This window comes from Podarcis melisellensis, assembly GCF_964234715.1.
Source record: "Podarcis melisellensis genome assembly, chromosome: 12".
In the NCBI taxonomy this organism is placed as follows: domain Eukaryota; kingdom Metazoa; phylum Chordata; class Lepidosauria; order Squamata; family Lacertidae; genus Podarcis; species Podarcis melisellensis.
The window spans coordinates 33,211,328-33,235,546 of record NC_138544.1 but is presented as its reverse complement, the minus strand read 5'-3'; the positions used below and the strand labels follow the sequence as shown (position 1 = coordinate 33,235,546).

The 24,219-nt window shown below is 44.3% G+C and overlaps 1 protein-coding gene across 2 annotated transcripts in view; it reads left to right on the top strand.

The window, feature by feature from the left end:
* COL1A2 (collagen type I alpha 2 chain) overlaps positions 1–24,219 on the top strand; it is a 64,252-nt gene that overhangs the window by 33,707 nt on the left and 6,326 nt on the right. For both annotated transcript variants that reach the window (XM_081931209.1, XM_081931210.1), the window contains exons 23-44: positions 716–814; positions 1,375–1,428; positions 1,777–1,830; positions 2,090–2,143; positions 3,491–3,544; positions 4,471–4,515; positions 5,518–5,616; positions 8,004–8,111; positions 9,222–9,275; positions 9,709–9,762; positions 12,958–13,011; positions 13,133–13,186; positions 13,284–13,391; positions 14,673–14,726; positions 14,825–14,878; positions 15,979–16,140; positions 17,629–17,736; positions 19,426–19,533; positions 20,791–20,844; positions 21,107–21,214; positions 23,061–23,114; positions 23,885–23,992. In XM_081931209.1, the coding sequence (XP_081787335.1) occupies positions 716–814; positions 1,375–1,428; positions 1,777–1,830; positions 2,090–2,143; positions 3,491–3,544; positions 4,471–4,515; positions 5,518–5,616; positions 8,004–8,111; positions 9,222–9,275; positions 9,709–9,762; positions 12,958–13,011; positions 13,133–13,186; positions 13,284–13,391; positions 14,673–14,726; positions 14,825–14,878; positions 15,979–16,140; positions 17,629–17,736; positions 19,426–19,533; positions 20,791–20,844; positions 21,107–21,214; positions 23,061–23,114; positions 23,885–23,992 (1,701 nt within the window). The remainder of the gene's footprint in view (positions 1–715; positions 815–1,374; positions 1,429–1,776; positions 1,831–2,089; positions 2,144–3,490; positions 3,545–4,470; positions 4,516–5,517; positions 5,617–8,003; positions 8,112–9,221; positions 9,276–9,708; positions 9,763–12,957; positions 13,012–13,132; positions 13,187–13,283; positions 13,392–14,672; positions 14,727–14,824; positions 14,879–15,978; positions 16,141–17,628; positions 17,737–19,425; positions 19,534–20,790; positions 20,845–21,106; positions 21,215–23,060; positions 23,115–23,884; positions 23,993–24,219) is intronic.

Below are 24,219 nucleotides of genomic sequence, written 5' to 3'. Positions count from 1 at the left end.
TGTGCTCCACCCTCCCTCTCTGAAGCATCCACTGCCTCCGACTGTTGCCTCCTGGCTGGTACAGTTCACTGGTCCCCTCTCCCAGGTGCACACTCATCAACATCCTGCAAGTCCCTGAGCAATTTTCTCAAGAGATCATTGGTGAGCCCAGAGTCTGAGCCTGGGACATTCCCGTGTTCAAAGCCGTTCTGCCATCCCAGGCCCAAGTACAGGCCAGTTTAGGAAATCATCACTGCGGTGTCTGTTGAACCTTGTCTACTGATTCAGGCTCTGCACAGGTGCTGGTTTATTAAAATGGTTTCACAGGAGCTTCCAGACAGGCCTCTGAACACAGGCCTGCAGCAGAACTTCTCCCTTTCCAGCTTTCCTCAACCAGGTCAGGTGTCTTCCAGATGTTGTTGGACTACAACTCCCATCATCCACAGCCAACATGGCCAATGGTCTTGGGAGTTGGGAACCCAATAACATCAGGCTGAGGAAGCCTGTTGTAGATCTGGGAAGAAGAAGAGGGTGAGTCTAGGTTGCATCGTGATATTGATACGTAATATAGCATCTATAGCATAGATATAATATAGTCTACAGCATCATGATATTGATATGTAATGTATTGATATGCAATATAGATGTAATGTCTTCATTGGAAGTGTGCTGCTCTCAGTGGAGGTCAAGCAATATACCTAGGATAAAATCAATGTGGTTTGTTTCCCTCCTCTAGGGTCTGGCTGGTGCTGATGGTAGACCTGGCCCAATTGGTCCCGCTGGTCCAAGAGGTGAACCTGGCATCATTGGATTCCCAGGACCTAAAGGTCCCAATGTAAGAGCAAAGGAGCTTGTGGGGGGGTACCACCATATAACAGCCTGGTAGCATGAGAAATTGTCTGCAATTCCAGCTTCATGTCCTTGTGTTAATCTTTCTGGTAACCCAGCAACAAATACCAGAGTGATGGCACTACAGTGCTAGTGTAAGGTTACAGTCCATATCAATGCCCTGCCCAGGTTTGGGGTTGGGGGGGGGAGGTTCTTTGGCACAGTGCCCTTAGTGGAGGACCTGCTGGCTTCCTGGGGAGAGAACTGCTTCTTCTTGTACTTCCTGCCACTAGATATTTGCCTATTCCCTCTGGGACAGGGGATTTGTGAGCAAACAGGTGGGAACCATAAGTAGGAGGGGCAGCAAGTCTAGTTCTCATTGGCCAGGGTAGGAACCTCAACAGGTACCCATTTATGGTCCCCCCCCCCCCCGGCACTGACTCCGGTCTCAGAGAGCACAAGTGGGTCTTCTGAAATAGAAGAGATGCATCAGCCCAAATAAAGGAACTTGAGCGTAGTTGATGTTTGTTCTAATCTTGTTTTCATTTTCTTTTCTTTCTGCCATAGGGTGAACCTGGCAAACCTGGTGACAGAGGCCATGTTGGTGTTGCTGGCCAACGGGTATGTGCAGCTATCTTATGTCCCAATGAACATGCCTTAGTTAAGAGAGCAGGATCTGTACAGGAATTGCCAACCTCTAAGGAAGGGCTATACTACCTGTCTATTATTTTCCATTTTTAATGCAAATGAAACAGTTGTGTGCAAGCAAGGAATGTGTTTGTGTGCCTGTGTATGTGTACACGTGCCATAAGTTAGCTTCTACATGGTACCAGTGTTCAAAGTCATTGGATTACATCTCATGGAGGGAACACCTCGTCCATTAAATAGATAGTCAGCTAAGGTGATGCCATTTTATTTTTAGGAAAATATTGTCCATATCTTACATAACTCATCCCTCTGTTATTGTAGGGTGCTCCTGGTCCCGAGGGAAATAACGGTGCTCAAGGTCCAATTGGTGTTGTTGTAAGTACATGATCATCATTGTTAACCTTTGACACAAACACAGAGTTCCACTACCTGTGTCTGCCCATTAACTTCAATGGAGGCCACTGATCTCCATGTGCCTTTCTTTGGGTAGCTTTGCAGGGGGACAGATGCCTATTTCATTGTGGCCATTGAACTTCCTTGATCTTAATACAGAAAAAAAGTTGGGGGGGGGGGGAGAGAGAGCTGTCTAGCCATGCATTGGATGCTTATTTTTATTCTCTTTTAATTCTTCTAGGGCAACCCTGGTGCTAAAGGTGAAACTGGCCCAGCTGGTGCTCCTGGCTTCCAAGTAAGTGGTGATGGTGGTGAGGATGATGATAAATATTATTATTTAACAAGTGCCTGAAACATTTTAAGCACTATACACACATTAAAACATAAGAGGGTCTCTGTGCACGAGTTCGCAATCTAATAAACACAGCAGAAAAGGAAAAAGGAATGGGAAGGGATGAGGAAAGCAAGGATTGGAGCAGCTGCTCCTTCAGTGGCTGATAGGTGGGGTTATGTTGCTCTCCCCATTACAGTGATGCTCCTGGGAGGCAGCCTCTCAGTGGCCCTTGGTGTCCTGGTCAGGATCAGAGGCCAAAATTTGCATCCCTTGGATCCCAAATATGGTCTTTCTTACTAGCTAATGTTAACGCAGATTTTGCAGTGTTTGCAGTTGGAAACTGTGCTAAGAACAAATGATCAGAAGCATTTCAGTATGTCTTGGCTTATACAGTGCACAAGGCACAGAGTATAAATGTGTTTAGTGTACGAAAACAGGAGTGGTAGATAATTTGAATTGATTTAAGCCACATGTTTCTTAAGAATCTCTTAATGTGGTCTTGCAAGGAGTTGTCTTGCACATGGCTTGGTTTTCATAGAAGGGAGTCATGCTGAAAATCTGTATAATGCACTTCAGTGAAGGGAAGAGCTGTTTTAACATCTGAGGCTTGCCACTCAAATTACGATAATAAGTTGGTTTGGGCAGAGAACAGCAATAGTAATCCATAGACGTTTCAGTCCATGTGGATTTTGTACAGGCAACTCCCCATTTATGTGTGTTCAAGGCATGTGTGTCTGTGCACAGGAACCCAGAAGTGGGACACAAAGGGGCAAAAACAGCCCTGAAAGAGTGTGGAAATGGCAAAATGGCGTAAAAACAGCAACTGGCAATCCCACAAGCCTTTGCAAGTGCAACCGCAGGACCTTTGAGGCCTGTGGAGAGTTAGAGTTTGAGCAAGGAGGTTTGGAGGATGTTTGCAGGCTTTTTCAACTGTGCTCCCAACATATGCGATTTTACTTAAACACACGGGTGCCTGGCAACATAACCCCCCTCGTAAATGGGGAGTTGCCTATACAGAATATCCCGCGTTCAGTCCCCAGCATCTGCAGATGGGACTGGGAATGTCCCCTGCCTGAAACCTGGGAGAGCTTCTGCCAGTATAAATGTGGACAATACTGAGCTAAAAAGACCAACGCTCTGACAGGAAGTCAGCATCCTGTGTCTTGAATGAAGCCTGTGAGGCATAAGAGCCCTCACATTTTAGACTGTGTTTACTAATACTTTTGCAGAGGCTCACCTGTGACTTTTCATAATACACAAAAGGATTGTGGGTTGTTGATTGTTACCATCTGTTTCTTTTTGTTTTAGGGTCTTCCAGGTCCCTCAGGCCCAGTTGGTGAAGCTGGCAAACCAGGCGAAAGGGTAATTGAACACAATACATTTATGGATAAGATGTGTTTTTTTCTGAACCACACAAATGCAGTGCCCCAAATCTTGTTAGGGTAACAGAGAGAAAGTCTGTGCCTGTCTAACCGCAGTGAGAGAAATCATGCTGCCCATCTGTCATACGCAGGTGTCCAATGTGGCCGAGAGAAAAGCAGGTTGGCATACTTCCTCTAAAGAGACATGAGGGAATGTCTCTGGCTCCCTTGTGTCTCTGTAGGGACAAGCTCCATAGCAGTCCCTGTGCTGTGGTTCTAGCAATCGCCCTTTACATTTTCCCTGATGTAACCCTAAGGCAGCATGGTCAGTGCTTACAGGACACTGTAGGAATATTTCGGCATGGTTTGTCTGACATTCCCCTCTCAAACCAAGGGGGAAGTTAAAGTGATTCAGTGTACCTGCCCTGAGTTGCTCCAACCAACTGGACATCCTTGGCTCCTTTGTTTTTGGCTTGTGAATATGGATAACACAGTGTGCAGCATGGAAAACGCTCTTGTAAAAAAACAAAACAACAACCACATTTTACCCTTAGAAATATGGCCACTTAATCAGTTAAACTGGTAGGTTCCCTCCCCCTCTTACTATGAATACACACAGATTTAAAATATATGTCTCCAATGGTGGTGTGCATGACTGGTCCCTTCCTCATCTTCACAACAACCCTGTGAGGTTGTTTGCCAGCCTGCGAGAGAGAATGAGAATGAACGCTACAACAGAGTCAAATTCTCTCTTGTGGCTTGAGCCCTACGTTCTGCTGCACCACAGTTTTGAGATCAAAATGTGCATCTCCTTTTTTATCTCACTGGATTGAAATAACCTCAGTCGGTAGCTATAATAATTCTTAAAATGACAGTAAGGAAAACACGTTCAGAGTTAAGCGTAACCTGTCTCTCTTTTGTGCATAGGGTCTTCATGGTGATTTCGGTCCTGCTGGTCCTGCTGGTCCAAGAGTAAGTTTATTTTTCACTGTGTTTTGCTTTGTTCCTAAAGTCTGCAATACCTGCCTTTGAACTAAGGAAGATGCGTTCAGAATACCCTTGAATAACCACTGCTATTGGAGTGGGTTCTGTTTGGGAGAAAGGACCACAGCTGAGTGGTAACACACATGCTCTGCATGCAGAATTACATAGGTGCAATCCCACACAGGGCTGGGGAAGCCCCCTGTCTGAAACCCTGGAGGTTTGCTCCCAGTCGGAGTAGACACTGCTGAGATAAATGGCTTGACTCTGTATAAGGCTGCTTCTTGGGTTCCTATGCCTCATCTCCATTGTGGAAGATTTCCCAAGGGAAAGGCTGCCGTTTCCAGTCTTCTGCCTACAATACACTAAACCACATTTTCACCTTCTGAAGATTTTTACAGAGGACAGCAACACACATGTTGCGATAATCCGGTGAATGCTGCATCTGTTAAGTGTTGTTAATGTGTTCAGTGTCCAGTATAATTTATATATGCATGTATGGCATGCATAGCGCATTATCAAATTGTAAAATATTGCATGAATATAGCATGCATACATAAAATGCATAGGATATGCAGAGTTGCAAGTTGATGTCCTTATATTGACAGGGAGGAACTGAATTCTGGACTGAGAGATAAAGCCAAGTAAAGGGATAGTCTCCTAAGCACTCTGGCTCAGAAGCAAGTCCCATGGAAACCAATGGGACTTCCTTCTGTCCCGGTGTCTTTGGAACTGGGATGTCAATAATATGTCTGCATCTAGAGAGCAGCACTCTGAGTTCTTGTTTAGATGCAGGACTCCTGCAGAAGAGCAAGGCCTGCCCTTAAGCCTAGATCCCATTCATCAGCTATGTATGAGCGAAGAAGCAAAAAAATAGCATTTGTTGGTGGTACCACTAACATCTTCCAGGCTTCAGTGCTAAATGCTAAGCTTGCTGTCCAAATTCAAGGCCTCTGGATTCCAATTCACTTCTTGCCCATCTTCTTCCTCCAGGGTGAGCGTGGTCTTCCAGGTCAAAGTGGTGCTGTAGGTCCTGTAGGCTCCATTGGAAGCCGTGGCCCATCCGGCCCACCAGGAACTGATGGTAACAAGGTAAGACAAAAAGGGTGCTATTTTTCTGAAATCCTGGGGAGGGCAGTGTCATCTCCTTGATGCAAGCGCTTAGCCGGAGCCTGATGGTAACCTCCCATATACATGTGTGCCTGGTGTGTGTAGCATGTCAGCAGTCTGCTGCTTTGCTGCCTTTAAGATCTTGTATTATAGGCAAAGGGTGCAGTGGTCACATAGGGGTATTTTTGGCTTAGGTATCAGTCGCTTGTCTTTGTTGTCTGAAGTGTAACTGTTAAAAGAGGAATGAGCAACCTGCGGGCCTCCAGATGTTTTTGGACTGCAGGTTCCACCAGTCCCAGCCAGCAAGGCCAATCATCAAGGATAAAGGGAGTTGTAATCCAACATCTGAAGGGCTAGGTGCTCACCACCCTTGTTCTAGAATGGGCATCTGTGATACAGAGAACCCACCATAGGCAAACTTAAGCGCTTGTCAACAAGCCTGCTGTTGACCTAGTAGCAGCTTTTTATTTGGTATTAATAGGTGCTTTAGAACATCCTCTTAAATTTCAAATGAAGTTGTTGCGTAGGGGTTGGGTAGGATGCTGTTAGATGAACATGGCCTGGAATCCTCATTATGCATCAGTCATGTGGCTTTGTCTAGATCTGGGATTGAGCCTTCTTTTTCTTCTGCTTTTGTCTAAAGGCATAGTTGCAGCTTCATATATACTTACTCGTTCTTGCTTTAGGATGTAGGGGTGTAGGAAGGTCAGATGGTACCCGGTGTGAAAAATTTCTTGTCTCACCCCCACACACACACACACATTTTTGCCTGCAAAAATGGTTTTACATTATTTCATATTTTCTTACAAAGGACTGTGGATTCTGAGCCTCTAATAACAAGTAGGCGACTATGAACAGATACTTAAATCTACAGGATGGATTGTGTTTATTTTATTTATATTTATGTGTTATTTTATTTATATTTATTGCTTGTTTATTTAATAAAATTTATTTTTAAAAACCTGCAAAGTGGTTTACCAAAACAAAAAAACCACCACAGCAGTAAAATCAAGAAAAATTAACAACCCTACTTTAAAACATACAAAAGCTAAAATATTAAGATTAAAATTACTTCAACTTCCTAAGCATCTAGGTATGCTTGCCTAAAGAAGAATGCTTTTAGCAGGTGCCCGAAAAGAGTCTAGCAAAGGCTTTGTTGAGAGTTTAGCCTTCATGACATAGGAAAACAGCCAAGTGAACAGCTATTTTCGTGGAGGAGGGTCAAGATATTAACTGATATGCATGAAATTTCATATGTAGTATATAATCCCTAGTGTATTAAGATAAGACCTTTGGAGCAGGCATTTTTTTTAAAAAAAAAAGTTATTTATGAACCGCCCTAGTAGGGCAGTAATTGTTCCTTGATAATTTGTCACCCCCCTCCATGATGGCACCTGGGACAGACTGCCCCCCTGCCCCCCTTCTTTCCTACACCCCTGTTAGGATGACACTTTTCACTGCAGCATTTGTGATGAGGCAGAGTCCAGACATGTACAGGGATGCTCTGTGATGGATTTCTGCAAATTTCCACCCTGCCTGTTGATTCTGGATCTGGAGTCCTGGTCAACCTGTAATGGATCTATTTTTGGTTTCTCTAACCCTTAAACAAATTGAGGGGTGGTAGCAGTACCCAGGGGTCTCCAGAAAGGTATTGTCAGTTGCCCATCAGGTTCCAAGCCCTGGATGTTGCTGCAGGGATGACAGAAAGCACATCCAGTGTTTCATAGATTTCTTAGACTCGTAGTTAGGGATCATGAGAGTAATCTAGTCCAACCCCCTGCAATGCAGAAATCTTTTCACCCAACGTGTGGCTTGAACCCATGACCCTGAGATGAAGAGTCATGTGCTCTGACTGAGCTATTCAGGGATTATTCCTATTCAGAGAAGACCCAATAAAAATAAAGGGCATGTCCAGCTTAGGCCCATCAATTTCAATGCTGAGTATAGCTTAGTTAGATACAATCCTTGGAAAAATATAATTCACATGGTTCCTGGCATCGCTTGATGTTGCCAAGATGATAATGAAGTCAATCTCATATCGGGTTACTTTTGAACACCCAGAAGACATCCTCCAAATTGATCCATTTTAATCAGACCTATCCCAAACCAGACATTTCTGCTTAGGAGGTATTCACCTGCTTTTACCTGCATGTTTGGAGAATGGATCGTTTGAATGTCACGTGATAAGAAACATCACCTTCACTCCTGGACGGCCACTGCAGAGAGTATTTCCCCCCCAGCAGTATTCAGAAATGCAGTACCTTTCAGAATACTAGCAAGCAGCTATTCGCAGGCAGCACAATGAAGCATGTGGCTCATTTCCCCCTAGGGCTCTTGAAGATTGAATCTTTCTTTTCCTGTTCTCCTAGGGCGAACCTGGTGCCGCTGGTGCTGCTGGTACCCCAGGCCCAGCTGGTCCCAGTGGAATGCCTGGCGAAAGAGGTATTGCTGGCGTCCCAGGAGGCAAAGGCGAAAAGGTAAGGCCAGTAAGAGACAAGCTGATTCCTGACCAACAATTCATCACCTCGGCAAAGTCACCCCTGGTATTTTAATTGCAAGGTCTTCCTTGGTGGGGAAAGGCTGTGGCTGTTCAGTGGTACTGCCCATGCTCTGTAAGCTGATGACCCCAGGTTCGGTCCCTGAGTAGCTATAGTAATCAAGAGACCCCATTTTAAGCACTTGTGCTGGAGTAGGAAGTCTTAGGCTCAGTTTTCCTGGCTTAGAATCATATGCGGCAAGTCACTTGGAAACCTTCTGTGTAATAAGTGATCCGCAAGTTTAATTCTGTCAATTGATTTATTATTATTCTGGTTTAGTTTATCAAGACCCAAAGCTGAGTACATATGTGAGTGAGACACTGTTTTCCAGGGACGCTACATCATAGGCATCTGCAAGAAATTGGCTTAGTGGGGAATATAGTAATGGCAAAATGCTAAACACTTCCATTCCTGTCTACAAAAGCATGCCTTCTGCTGGCTACATTTAAAATTCATTTCATAATGTTATTCATGATTTTTAAAATAAAAAATATTAGATGATCTTGAGGAAGCCAGCAATAATTATTTCATGAACTGAGTTCACTGGGAGGTATTTTGGGTTGTGTTTGTAACATTCAACTCTCTTGCTAGTGTGGATCCAATTTCTTTTCCAGGCGTTGATATTAGAATTGTCTGGTTTATGGATTCAGTAAAAATGGAGAAAAATAGGGGTGTTTGTTTTTCCATCTGCAGAAGACACAACTAAGAGGATTTTTACCTCCACTGGCAACCCAGAGCATTGGTAGTTGCAAAGGGGGAGAAAATAAAGACGCAACAGACATGAAAAATGAAAATAAGGAAATAATAGAGGACTCCCAAGGAGAGGGGAGAGGGCTAAGGGAACACTCCACAATAGAGGGTGTTTGAAAAAGGGTGAGGGGCTGCCGGCTCTGCAGGCAAAGGGTGACATAACTGGGCTCCTGAGCCCCACAGGGGTGCCACAGAAAGAATGTAGTTGGTCAAAGGAGCCGTGGACTCAAAAAGGTTGAAAGCCTCTGAATTAGACAGTGAGACTCAGAATTATTCATGCTGTGTCCCGCTTCATTTCAGGGTCCAACAGGCTTCAGAGGAGAAGCCGGAACTTCAGGAAGAGATGGTTCACGGGTAAGTATACTTCTTAAATTGCTTTATTTCCCAGGAGCCAAGCCTTCAGTCCTTTTAGTAATCAAGAGGGGGAGAGAAAAATAATTGGATTTAGGTCCCAATACATAGCCCATTAATTCCGCACCCAGACCCTTAACCTTCAGTGATATTGGCCTGAAGTAAGTTTAGATCACTGAAGATCTTGAAAATACATCACTGGTATTATTAAGGAAGTTAATGCAATTTGTTTAGACAACTATTACATTGATTTCTGATGCTGGATTAAGAAAACTTAAAACAATACAAAACCTTTTAAAAAACAAAAACTAAATGTGTCGTTTTATCATTTGTGCAATTGTCCATAGCTTGGATAATTTTCTTCTGGTGTAGGTTTAACATGGGGAGAAAAAGCACCCTAGATTCAAACCTGTAATTCTGCTTGATTTTTTTTCAGGGTATTCCTGGTGCAGTTGGTGCTCCTGGCCCTGCTGGAAGTACTGGCGAAAGAGTAAGTGGCAGACTTTTCAGATGCTTAGCAGGCTTGCATTTAGTATGGGAAGGAGCCATCGCCCAGTGGTATAGCATGTGTTTTGCAGGTTCAATGCATCTCCAGGTAGGGCTAGAGAAAGACTCCTGCCTGAAACCCTGGATCACAGAATCCCTGGATCAGAATCATACAATTGTAGAGTTGAAAGGGACCACGAGGGTCATCTAGTCCAACCCCCTGCAATGCAGGGATCTTTTGGCCCATGTGGGGCTTGAACCCACGGCCCTGAGATCCAGAATCTCATGCTCTTCCAACTGAACTATCTCCTGGCTGTCAATGTGGACAGTATTGAGCTAGATGGACCAATCTAGTGGTATAAGGCAGCTTCTCATGGGTGAGATTCATCCCTCCAGTGTTACAGCATCCAAATAAAACACAATGGGGAAAATATCAAGATGTTTGTTTGTGTGAAAGCATTTATAATCCGCTTCATATTTTAAAATATCATAGTGGTAGGTAAAAGTTACACACAACAGAGAAAGTTAAAACAATACCTACAGTGCCGTCCTACGCATTGGGTCTTATCCTATTTTTTCCTTATTCCCTGTGCTTTTTTTTCTTTAAAAAAATGTTCAGGGGTACTCTCATTTTGACTCAAGGAAATCATCACTTTATAGTTCAAATCTGGAAAAATAAATACAGTAAATAGACAAAAGTACAAAGATTCACAAAATGTTTAGGGGTATTCGTACCCCTGCGTACCCCCCAGGAAGAAAAGCGCTGCTTACTCCTATGGCGTTTCTTCCTGTCCAAAGAGCCTCCTAATAATTATCTTATTCACCACCTATTGTTATTAATAGTCCCATTTTACAGATGGAGAAATGAACATAAATGGCATTTCCATAAGAACACAGTCAGCCGAAGGTTGAGCGAAGATTTGAATCCACTTTTTCCTTGCCTTCACCAAATATGCTATCTGCTAAGCCAGGGATGGAGAACCTGTGGCCCTCCAGATGTTCTTGAACTCCAACTCCCATCACCCTGAACCATCATGGTCAGGGATGATGGGATCTGTAGTCCAAAAATATCTGGAGGGCCACAGGTTCCCCATTCTTGCACTAGGCCCAGCTGACTCAACTCTAACACAGCACTTCTGCATACATCTACACAGAAGTGAGTGCCATTGAGTTCAGTGGGTCTTGCTCCCAGATAAGTGGGTATAGGATTGCAGCCTAAATCATTGATCAGGGATGGGGAACCTGTCACCCTCCAGATATTGCTGAATTACAATTACTGTTATCTATCCCTGGCTGTGCTGGCTGAGGCTGATGGGAGTTGCAGTTCTGCAACTTCTTGTGGGCGACAGGGTCAACACCCTGGCTTTAGATTAATCCATATTTATGCTCTCAGACTTTTCTATAGAAATTAGACTGGCTCCCTCCTTGTTGTCATTCCACCAGCAGGTGACCTTCCTATTCCAACACGCTTTTAGGAACTGACTGTTTTTAAGGAAGGGGCTGGTGCTGTGCTGTTTTTATTGTTGTTGTTATCTGTGTTTTTAATAGATCTGTCCATCTAGTTTTAATTCTGTTAGTGTTTAATTGCTTTTCTATGTTTTTAGCTTTTTCTGTTTTATCTTTTTTTGGGGGGAAGGCAGGATATAACTAAATAATAATAATAATAATAATAATGTTTCAGAAAACTCCCTTAAGATTTAATATTCCCCAAGAAATGAAATGGTTGAAGGAACATCCCTACATCCCTAGTAAAATATATGCATCAACTGCCCTGGAAAAAACAGGACATCCTGTGTCTCCCCCCCCCCACACACACACACACAAGAGCACAATCGCCATTTGGGGCTCCTTGCTCTCATGCCATTTCAAGCAGAGGCTTGTAAGGACATTTGCTTGAACACACTTAAAACTGAAGGCTTGAACTGTACTTTTCATGATTTTATTTTATTTCCCCCCCTTCTTGGGTGATAAGCGTAGGCTGCATGGCTACCTGGCTTTTTACCTGTGTCTGTATGGTTTTATATCTGTTAACATCTGTGGTCAAGAAAATCTAATGAATGGTGTAACTGGTTCCATACGGTGCACCCAGAGAGATGTTATTTGGCTTACATTTTTCAAACAGCAGCTTCCCTCAACACCAAGATCACAAGGCAAACAACTACCATTTTGTCATGGCATAGGAGCCTTCAGTGCAAAGAACGCTTGCGCATCCTTAACATGGCACTTGGAATTCATGGCCATTATTTGATTGAAAAGAAGTTAAGCATGGTTAAAAAAATGTTGGAGGGAAAGGATTTTAAAAGATGGCATTACACCTACTCTGTTGTTGCTATTTACACACTCTTTGCCCTAAGGTTCCAGGGTAGGTTACAACAACTAAAACACAACATTACTATTATACATAATAATAGATCAGACCCGCTGAAATAAATGGACCCAAGTTCATCATGCCCATTGAGTTCCATGCACTCTTAGAAGGCCCTTAATATATTTGGAGCCTGTGCTGTCTGTTGCGCCTTTAATTCAGGCTGCAGGCAGGTTTGGGTGACCGTGACTTAGCTGGTTTATTAATGAGTTGTTTATATCTGCCAAGCTGGGCTCCCTAACATAGTCTTAAAGCAGAGAGGGGAGGTGTGGCCCTCCAGATGTTATTGGACTCCATCTCACATCAACCCAGACCATTCTGCCTGGGGCTGATGAGAGCTGGACAACATCTAGAGGGACACATTCTCACTATCTTTGTCTTAGAGGCAATGAGGAGTCTGGGGTGTAATTTAAGGGGACAGAACACATTTTTACAAGGCCTAAATAGAACACCAATGAGTTCAACTTACCTTTCTTCCTCATATCCATTTAGAAAATGCAGTGAATGTGTTTTGCTCAGGATCTGGCAGATGAAATATGGCAAACTAGCCAAAAGTGCCTTGGGACTGATTGATTGCTTGCTTGCTTGCTTGATTGATTGATCCCTTGTTTGTGGCTCGGCTCTCATGCCCAAGCCATTGGGATCAATTTGTTCTGAAGGCACCCTGCTGCAATGCACCTGATCTCTTGCCTGTGGCACCTGATGGTTTGAGTTGCATCAGTGGATCACCAAGAGGCTGATGGGTAGACGCTTATGTCTTCAGCCATGGACTTGCAGTAGAGGATGGCCTGGTGCGTATCCTAGCAACATGAATCCTTTGTGTGTTTGTTTTAGGGCGAAGCCGGTTCCGCTGGCCCCGCTGGCCCTGCTGGTCCTCGTGGAAGTTCTGTAAGTAGTGGAATAATTTCTTTTAAAAGTGTGACATGAACAGGTTCTAGGAACCTTTGATATGAAATGGTGATTAATTTTTCTCACTGGGATGTGTGTTGGTTCTCCTCCCCTACCATAGGGTGAACGTGGTGAGGTTGGCCCTGCTGGTCCTCCTGGATTTGCCGGCCCTCCTGTAAGTATGAAGGGAAATATTGGCTTTCGCATGGTTTTTAATAGTTTGGGGCTATAATGTATTTTGAGTAACATTTCTCCCCTCTTGACTTTTAAAGGGTGCAGCTGGTCAGACTGGAGCTAAAGGTGAAAGAGGCCAGAGAGGACCTAAAGGAGAACAAGGCCCACAAGGTGCTGTCGGGTCTGTTGGCAACTCTGGCCCCTCTGTAAGTCAAATGAATTTTATATTAAACTCTCCTCACCTTCTGATCAAACTGTGTAGTCTCTTTGGATTTCATAGTGCTACATCCACAAACTTATTACATAGCTGTGAAGCAGAATGCTTGCATGGTTCAAATCTAGAATTACTGTTAGGCTAATTTGTGAAGTGCCTAGGATCTTTCCCAAAGAGCAGGAACAAAGCATGCCATTCCCAAAAGGATGAAATTCTGGATTGCCTTTGGCACTACATTTGGAGGAATTCAGAGTTAGGTAAACTTTGCAGGGGTGTGGAATCTGTGGCCTTTCAGATGTTGATGAATTCCAGCTCCAATCAACTCCTGCCAGCATGGCCAGTGGTCAGGAATGATGGGACTTGTATTCCAGCAGCAACTACATGGTCCTTACTCCTTCCTTATAAGCTATTTTCAAAGAGTTAATATATAAATGCTATAGATTGGTGGTAAAGAACCAATACCAGTGGCCATCTTTCTGGGTAGATTGTGTGTGTACAGTATTTCCAGAGGAGTTTTGACATACAGTAGCACTCCTGGTATATCACTGATAATCCAATTATCATAAGCATTATCAATTCATTGAATGAAGAGTAGTACTTTGAAGCGTATATGAGTACTGACTGGACTGAAATGACCGCTGGGAGGAGTGCAGAGAGAAGAAATGCCATGGTGCAGCGGAACCAGCTGCCTTCATCTGTCCCAGCTGCGACAAAACATGTCTCTCCCATATTGGTTTCTACAGCCACAGCAGGCGCTGTAACTTCCCAACATTTTGACTTTACCCCCGATGGCGCACTCCTCTATTGTCTCTTGAGACAGATGGGTGCCAACAACAACTGAGTGAACACTGTAACTCATATGTTAATTTTTCTGCCTGTGGTTGGTAGTATATGAACCACCACTGTTCTTAGAAAAATTATCTCATGTACGAGGTAGTGGTAATGTCAACACACTTCAAAACCAAGTTAGCAACTTTGGGATGGCATCTTGTCCACATTATGACTACTGTTACAAAGTAGTGGTGTGTTGCTGGACTACAAATCCCATCACATTGGCCATTGGAGTCCCAACACCAACATCACTGGGAGGGCCACATGTTTCCCCATGCCTGCATTAGAGTATGAAATAGTGTCTGATCCTCCTTTCAATAAGTCAGTAGCATAGCTTTCATTAATTTTTAACTCCAATCATGATCAAGCCAATATTTGACAGCTGGAACTTTGCAGTACTCTACTTATCTTAATTTTTCCTACTCTTTCTTCTTGTATATAGGGTCCCGTTGGCCCTGCTGGTCCCACTGGAGGTCGTGGTGATTCTGGTCCACCTGTAAGTGTAGAAACTTATTATGTTGATGCTCCTACATCTACCCTCCTGCTGGTCCTTCTAAGTCCTGATCTCTTCATTGATCTTTTCCCCCCCAACAGGGTGTCACTGGTTTCCCTGGTGCTGCTGGAAGATCCGGACCCCCTGGCCCTGCTGTAAGTAGCCATTGAAAACATTCCATCTGTAAATTTAAACAAGGTAGTAAACATAAAGGGTCTGGTGCTTCTAATTCCTCTTTGCAAAGAACAATCCTGGATAACCGGGGTTCTTGGAACCTTGTCAACAGTTGTTTGAAAAGAAGATCTGAAATAGTGGACAAGCTTCTCTGAAAGTTATCCATCACTACCAACCTTCTCCAGCAAATATGCAGCCATTAAATACATGGCACAGTGACAATTGGGCCCAACAGGCCTTCCCAAAACCCTGGATTAGCAGAAGGCTTATCTATACAGTGCATATGAATGAATGAATGAATGAATGAATGAATGAATGAATGAATGTGGCTAAGAAAACTCCTCTCTCCTTTACTCAAAGCAGCACTGGAAGAAGGGAATTTGGGTAGTAGGCTGCTTGACCCTTCCCCAACAGCCTCTTTTCATCTGAAATCCCCCTCCCTGAAATTGCTTTTTCACCCACAAATTTCCATACTACTTTTCCCTCGCAAAAATATTGTCTAAACGTTTGTCTGGAGAGAGGGAGATGGCAGGGAGGCTGGATTAACCAGCTTCCTGTAAAGTTTTGGGGGTGGGGGATGTAAGCATCCCTCCTCACTCTTTACTCCATATTGTCATGTCATGTCCTCCCTAACACTTGCTCTCAATTGAAGTGTGCTCCTGGAGTTCTCTTGTACAGATTTGCATGTCATATGCCACTGATCCTTGGCTAGAACATGCTCTAGAATCCTGCGCCATGTGTAAAATTTCTATGGCAGAGCTCCTGGAATTCCTCAACTGGACAAGTCGGTGTGGAAAGTGTTGCCTGTATATAGGAAACCTGAAAAACTCTGCTGTAGAAACCTCAACGAAAGGAGTCCATTGATTCCATGTGATCCTCAGGAGCAAGCTGGTTGTAATCCTGCATGGTTAAAATCACCACCACCAAGATTAGTTGTTGGGATGTTGTTGTTGTCGTTTTGTTTATCACCAAAAATGTTTGTCAGTTCTTTGCTATTTGGTTTAATATTTTGCTCTCTGTGAACTGGTTACACCAGCAATGTAACCATGGGCATTTATTTACCTGTCTACTTTATCCCTAGGGTATCACTGGTCCCCCTGGCCCTCCTGGCCCAGCTGGCAAAGAAGGTATCAGAGGCCAACGTGGTGACACTGGTCCAGTTGGCCGTGCTGGTGAACCTGGTATTGTTGGGCCACCTGGATTCAGTGGAGAGAAAGGTCCAAGTGGAGAAAGTGGTGCTGCTGTAAGTTATTACAAATAATTCATTTTCCTTCCTTTTCCTCATTTTCATTATCATTATTATTACCCATTGTTCAGCAAGGTAAAATTCAGGATTAAAAACGGTTCAGATCAGTCATGCCTGAATACCAGTTCTTAGGCCTGCCTTCACCAACCTAGTGCCCTCCAGAACTACAACTCCCATCAGTCCCCAGCCGGCACAGCGATGCTGCCTGGGGCTTATGGAAGTTCAGTCCATAACAGCTGGAGAGAGGCACCAGGTTGGCCAAGGCTGTGTTAGTCATTCTTGCCGTATTTCTCAGAAATACAGACATCAGCCAACACAGCCCATGAGTGTGTGTTCTTCAAAGCATATAGGAATCTCCCTTTTAATTACATGCAGACATAAACCGATGCATCTATTGATTCAGGTCTTCTGCTGGATTGGAGTGACATGGCTTCTCTGAGTCCAGTTCTGCTTCATTTTTTTACTCCAGGGGAATATGTCACTTTCTTCATGAGCTTTGCTGCTCTCAGTAGGACTGCTTTCAGCAAGGTCCTATTCAACCTTTATTTATTTGAAGTTGTTTTATTTATATGAGCCCATCCCTAAATGGCAGGATGAAGTCAAGGATATATATAATCTTGATTTTCAATATTTAGGGCTCCAGAATTCTGTGCATTGTGTGGACTTTCAACCTTCCATGGTAGTCAGGGCAAGAATTCCACAAAATGTTTGGACACAATGGATTGCCCATTGCATGATGATGTGGCTCACGCCCCCAAATCTCTTGTGAATAGCCTAAAAAAAAGAAAAAATGCATTTAAGTGAAGACTTTGAAAATATATGTCCTTGCATCAAATAGTACAAAAGTATTGATGTGCATATAAATTGGTCTCAGAAAATTCTAAGCTAAATCTTTGTAGCCACTGGCTGAATTCGCAACCATAAGGTCAATAGCCTTATTTGGACAATTTAAGGAAGGAATCAGTGCCTGTTAGCAAAGGGCATCACTTGATAGACGTGGGGGGGGGCTGCATGGTTCTAGGTGTTGCCCCTGGAGAATGGCTAGCATAATCCACCATGGATCAATGATGTCATTGGCCTACACCACCACTGAGAATTGCTAGTCGTTCTCCAGGTGTGGCAAGTGCAGCATGAAGTCCCACTTTCTGCTGGTTTCATTGGCCCTGCAAGTGGCAAATAATGAATATGTTTTAATTTGATTTGCTCTTGAGGTCATTAGGCTTATTCTGGCATTGCCATGCGGTCCCATTCCCAAACTTAAACAGAATAAGGATTTCAAAGCAAGGGTACAGGTTGCTTGATTTGTCTTTAAGAAGGTTGGATAACCTTAATCTGAGTACATCAGAAGAGATCCGTGCACATCTGAGATCAAATTAAGTTGCCAAAGGAGACGGGAAGAACCAGTTTCATTTATGTTACAAATTGGAAGTTTGCTAGTCTGCAAATAGGATCCGAAAAATTTATTCTGCTCTTTTCTTTGTGCAGGGTGCCCCTGGTTCCCCTGGTCCTCAAGGTCTTCTTGGAGCTCCTGGTATCCTTGGTATTCCTGGCAGCAGAGGAGAACGTGGTCTCCCAGGCATTGCTGGATCACTTGTGAGTACCATATTTGCCAAGTCTTCAGCTAGGTAGCGGATATGCTTTGTCTGGAATTAGGATGCTGCATGCTAAATTCAATGCTGAACTCTTGGTTCTTTTAACCTGGAGGAGAAACACAGTGTAAAGTTGCTCCTTTGGAGTTGCGCGCTTCTGTCTCATGGCTTGCCCCTACAAGTGTGTTGTGGCACTGTTTCATAGGATGTCCCATTGGGTACCAATGCTGGTGTGGGAGTTCAGCTGATGCCCTCAAGCTAGCTGCCTCTTGAGGGTGACTGTACTATTCTGGCAGGACATGTACCAGAAATTCCCTGAAGGAAGGAAGGTCCGGGATTGGCTGTTGCTTGGCAAGTGGGAACCGGTTATATGGTCCTGCCCTGTCAGCTGTTCAACCAATCACGTTTTTGCCTTGGCAGTGGAAACTCCTGCTTGCACCGCCATAGCTGGAACAGACTCAGAAGTTTAGACTGCACATGTATCATGAGCAAGAACTGCTTTCTGTTGAGCAGTATAGAACATCCTACAGGATGTCTGGTGTTGGGCAGGTAAAAACCTGGCTCAGGTGAAAAGGGAGTTTGCAGGCACTGCTGACTGGTAGCTCATTTCAAAGTACTGTGCTAAATAGCACTTTGAAAACCCCCTCACCTGACATCATTGTGACATCAAACTTGGCCTACCAGCAGCTGGTGGGTAAGGAGATAACAGTCTGGGCTAAAATAAGGTTACCAGATTTTTTTACAAGGAATCTAGGGACACTTTTTTCTTAAAAAGGACAAAAAGTTATTTTTAAAAAACTTATTTTTTTTTTAAAAAAGGAAATAATATCTTCTCTTCTGTGATCTCCTCTGGGCCCCGGCCTACTCTCTTGGAGCTCTAGCAGCCGTGGAGTAGGCTCGGGTTGGGCCTGGGCTCGGCCACCTGTCCTTGCCCTCCCGGTGCTCTCCTACCTCTTTTCCTCAGCGGCGGCAGCAGTGTGGCAAGGTTGGGGCTCCTCTCTTTTTTCTCCTTCCTCTTTCTCTTCCTTCCTCTTTCTCTTCCTTCTCCTTCTCCTCTCCTCCTTCTCCCAGCGTCGGCGCCAGGGTTTTCCTGGCCCCAGAGCGCCACTGGGCAGTCGGCCAGGTGGCTGGGTGCTCTCGCTCCCAGCTCGATTTGGGTCGCGGGGGGTGTCAGTGGTTCCCCCAGTTGACATACGGGGCATCCCCAGTTCCCCCTTGGCAGTGGTGGCAGCAGTGGCAGTCTCAGCAGCCCAGAGCCAGCCTGGTAGCGCATTTGGCTTCAGGGGCTGCTCGCTGCTGTGGCGCCCGCCATTTTGCCTCACTGGAAGTCCCCATATGATGTGTCTTGTGCCATTGAACCAATAATGCAAAATCCATTCCCTACTAATAAATCTACAACACTTAAAATATAAATCCAGGGACATTAAATGAAATCTGGGGACATTCGAGGGATAGATTGTGTCCGGGGACAGATTTGTAAATCTGGGGACTGACCCCGGGAAACGGGGACACCTGGTAACCACAGGCTAAAAAGATTCTTCCACCCTTGCTGTAGAGCATCAAGCATGGTCTACTGGCATCAACTGAAAGTTATATAGTAGTCAAATAATGAATGGGCAAATAGGATGTACTGAATATTTTGCTAGTTAAGTGTACGAACAGCAATGAAATGTATCCCTGCTATTGTTTTTAGGGTGAGCCTGGACCCCTTGGTATTGCTGGTCCCCCAGGTGCCCGCGGCCCATCTGGTCCCGTGGGTTCCCCTGGTGTGAATGGTGCCCAGGGCGAAGCTGGACGTGATGTAAGTATATCTTTTTGGTCATAACAGTGGGGAAAATAGAGGTGGGGAAGGTGGAATCCTAAATTTTCAGCAGCATTTAAAATCACATTTGAAGGCTATTTAACGTAGCTGTTTTTCTTTCGCATGAAGGTTTTTGTTTGTTTGTGATTTATTTTTTAATTCAGTGAAATGGAAGTGGGATCAATGAATAGGACAGCAGATGCAATGTACTTTGCATGTTGAAGTGTGCTTTGGAAGTCGTTGACAGCAATGCACTTGATCCTATAAAGTGATGCATCCCCATGTTCCACTAGCTGCCATTGTAGGAAACCTCACAGTGACCATATTCAGATAATCATGTCTCAGCCTAATAAACTGAGATCTGACTTGGCCATTTTGTTCCTCCCTTTGTACGAGTGGGAAAACAAACCAGGAAATCTTCCATTGACTATAATTTCCCATTTCATGTAGGCTTGAAAAATACAGTTCGCAGCTTTAGAGCAAGATAGTATATTCACCCATGGTTTGAAGTTGGCTTAATATGATGTCTGGTTCCTTAGATGTTAGCCATATTTTCCTGATCTGTACAATCAGGAATTAAGTTTTCTGGGTGATATATAATCATCTTCTCCCCCGCCCCACCACCATTAAGGGAAGAGTGAATGGGCTTCATGTGTGGCCAAAAGGCTTACTCATAATGTAGTTTATTAAGCCAATATATGATTATCCAAACTCGCCCATTGAAAATGTGGCTCCCTCAGCCTGAAAAGCAAGGTGAGCGCCGCACCCCATAGTCTCCTTTTGATGGGACTTAACCGTCCAGGTGTCCTTTACCTTTTGTTTTTACCTTCATGTACACAGTGAGGAAGAAATGATAACATGAAAAGATAAGGGGGGGGAATAATATTTCCATTAAAATCACACAGTTCTCAGAACATTCCATTACTTTTGGTCTGATGAAATAAAGCTGTAGTGAAATGAAATGCATAAATAGAGTGCAAAAAAATGGATCAATGTGGTTCTATAATGTCTAAATTACTTAGGAAATCAGTACAATCTAGAAAGAAACTGAATCCATCCCTCTGAAACTAGTAATTTTGGGGGGGAACAATCACAATGGAAGAATAAAGTGTGACAGATTATTCCACTTGGAACTGTTCTGTGATTTGGAGCTGGGGGCAGGATGGAGGTACAGAACATGCTGTCATTCCCCTGTCAGTAAAGTAAAGCTTTTTTTCCATGTCGTGTGTGATGTTAAGATTATATTTTTCTTCACAGGGAAATCCAGGTAACGATGGTCCTCCAGGCCGTGATGGTACTCCTGGTTACAAGGTAATTCCTTTTACCCCTTCTCTAGCCAGAAGTGAGCCTGTGCTTACTACAAGCTCATGCCTTTGGACTTGTAAAGGTTTTCCATTTAGGGAAGTCTCCAGGTATTTAGTTGTATGTCGAGATTGATATGAAAGTTGTACAACTGGGGGGTGGACGGAAGGGTGTGTGGGATGTGTTGTTTTTCTTTTCTGTCTCTGTATTAAAAATGCAAATAAAAAAAAATTAAAGGTCTTCCATTTGTCCTTTGCCTTCATCTTTTCAGGGTGAACGTGGTGCTCCTGGCAACCCCGGTCCCGCTGGTGCTCTTGGTGCCCCTGGCCCCCATGGCTCTGTTGGCCCTGCTGGCAAACCTGGAAATCGTGGCGAACCTGTATGTGACTTCTAAGCTTTTCATAAAATCAAAAGTCAGATGTAATCTATCAGGGCTGCATTTGAAAGCCATGTTTATTGATTGCACCATTTTCCTCCAAGGAGCGGTATGCATGATTTTCCCTTTTCCTTGTTTAATGCCCACAGCAACCCTGTGAGGTAGACCGTAAGGCTGAGAGGCAGTGACTGGCCCAAGGTCACCCAGGGAGCTTCGTTTCCTAGTGGGGATTTGAACCCTGGTCTCACAGGTCCTAGTCTGGCACTGTAACCACTACACCACCAATGGGTGCCTCCCGCACTGAGAAGCCCTACAGGCAGTCTACCTGGTGGCATTGAGAAGCTTGGCCAAAACCTTTAGGAAGGGGTGGGGTGGGATTCTATGAATTTAGTTGACCTGTTGTAGTTTTGTACTAGACTTAACTGCTTATTGAATGGGGTTGGGTGTTAGATACCAGGCAAGTGGGATTTACTGCAGAATGTCACAGTGTGGACTGCTCCTGTCCAATGTTGGCCAGCCATGCTGTCTTCTAGGGTACTCCATTGCACCTGCTTCCAGTGGGCACTTAGAATTGTGTGGCCACTGAGCATGCTCAGTCCTTATTAAGCCGGGTTTTTATAGCAAGGGTGCATCTTAAATATTTTTGTACAAACCAGCACCTTCCTTTTCTTAGTGGCCTCATTTGGATTGCTGTGTCAGCTGCTGTCCATCACCAGCTGAGTTTGCTATTAGATGGAGTGGTAATTTTGTTACTGCTGTGAGCCCTGAAGGCTTATCAAAGCATGAGAAACATTATCGTTGTTGATGATGATATTTTGGTCTACGTTCAGTGTCTGATCCCTAAAGCACACCCTCTCATCAGTCTACACATGCACAATTCCCCTAACTACCATTCATCCCCTTATATCCTGCCCGATATTTTCCCCTTATATCCTGCCCAATAAGAAGAGTATTCTGTTCCTTGTATCAATAAGACTTCCATCTTCCATCTTTTCTCAGACCTAAAATCTGGCCCTTGCACTTCTGTGTTGTGATGAGGAAGGGAATTACAGGTGTTAACGCTGAAGCTTAGTGAATAGTAGGATGGTGTTGTTCTTCCATCCCTGTTTTCTGCATGGTGGGTGCCCCCTATTTGCCTGGGAGCCTTACGCTACTCAAAACTTGGCATAATGGCTAGTACCATCCTGTAAACTATGGCCAAGCCCTCCACTGTGTCACTGAACATTCCACTGCCAGTTCATTGTAAAAGAAAGCAGTGGGGATCACAGTATTCCTTCTTGATTCTCATTGAAGTGGTACTAGTGCGCTTCCCATTTCGCCTCCAATGAATGAAGACAACCTGTTGTCAAGTGGCACATCACTCCCCGCTGTGGCATTAGTTCTCTGTACGGTTACACTTTTTGGCTCCCTTGAAACAGAAGTCCCTTTGCAACCAGACCTCCCAAAACAGGGCCTTCTGAAAATGCCACGCATGCTCTTTCATTCCAGCAGCCATTTGCTATGACTGGCTTTGGGTGTTCTCTTCACATCGGGTGAACAGGAAGTGCAAGTGACTTGAACTTACAGTTCAGTGCATTTGATAATGGACTGAACCATCCCAGCTCTTCCCTTAGCATGTGCTTCCAATGAAGGAAGGGACAAAAAATACCTACAGTCACACTTTGGGCATTGTGGCCAAAAGAAACGCAGAGGGCATGAAGTGTGAACCACTTGTGCTTCCTGTTCTTGTCCATATTATGAATGTATTGAGGCACCTTTGGGTCATTCCTTTGTTGGTCAAGGAAAGGGAGCTTTGCCATCACAACCTACAGTGAGCAGTTTCTCTAACTGTGCTTTGTCACCATTTCAGGGTCCCGTTGGAATTGCTGGTCCTGCTGGTCCTGCTGGTGCAAGAGGTCTTGCTGTAAGTTCGGATTTTGTTTCGCTTCTGTAATTATGTCCTTTTGGTAAGAAGTCCCATGATGAGGACAGGAATGGAGATCTGGGTTCTGGAAATCAAGTCAGAGGGTTGTATAGATCACGGGGAAATTTTGGCATGAGTAGGAAGTTTAGAATATGGTAGTGGTCTTTCCCTTTGGTTGAAAGGTTTTAAGATTGCAATGGTGGGGTACCTAGCCTAACTCCCATTCCTTATGCGGTTGACTTGTGAGCCCTTTGAGGACAAAGAGAAAGCAAGTGTTGAGCGTAGTAATTTTGAGATACAGGCTCATCAAAATGGACACAACCTGCTATATTCTTAAGGCTGGATATAAGCAAAAACCAATGCTTAGGAAACTTTCTAGTCCCAAGCAGGGCTTTTCTTCAGCTGGAACTCACCAGAACTCAGTTCCAGCACCTCTCAGGTGGGCACCATTGCCATTCTAAGAGAACAAGGGAGGCATTCATGATGAGTTCCAGTACCTCTTTTTCTAGAAAAATAGCACTGGTCCCAAGCGAGGCTGTTCCTACTTAGACCAGATCAGTGGTAGAGTAACAAAGGAGAGGGACCCTGAGACATTTTGAGCCGCAGTCCTTGCTCAGCAGAATTGTTTTTAAACAGAGGTAAATCTGCTTTCTAGACGTGAAAATGTTCCAAAAGCAAACGTACTTGTGTGTGTCTAAACAAACTCTGCAGGTGGAAAGTTCTCTGCAAAGATTCTGTTTTTCACCTTTCCCTTTTTGTGCCCTCCACAGGGCCCAGCAGGTCCACGTGGTGAGAAAGGTGGTCCTGGTGACAAGGGACCCAGAGGCGCACCTGGCTTCAAGGGACACAATGGACTTCAGGGTCTGCCTGGCATTGCTGTAAGTGTGTTGCCCGAACAATGGGATGAAACAGCAACAGAAATAATATAGCTTCCCTGATAATCAGCAGTTCACAGGGCCCTGCATCATTGGTTGCACGCTCTAAGGCCCTTCGGGATTAGTCTGTGTGAAGGAGCTATCGCTGTGGTGTTGCCTTTTCACACTAGGAGTGAGACTTGGTCCACATAGCTCAACATTGACAACTCTGACTGGCAACAGCTCTCTGT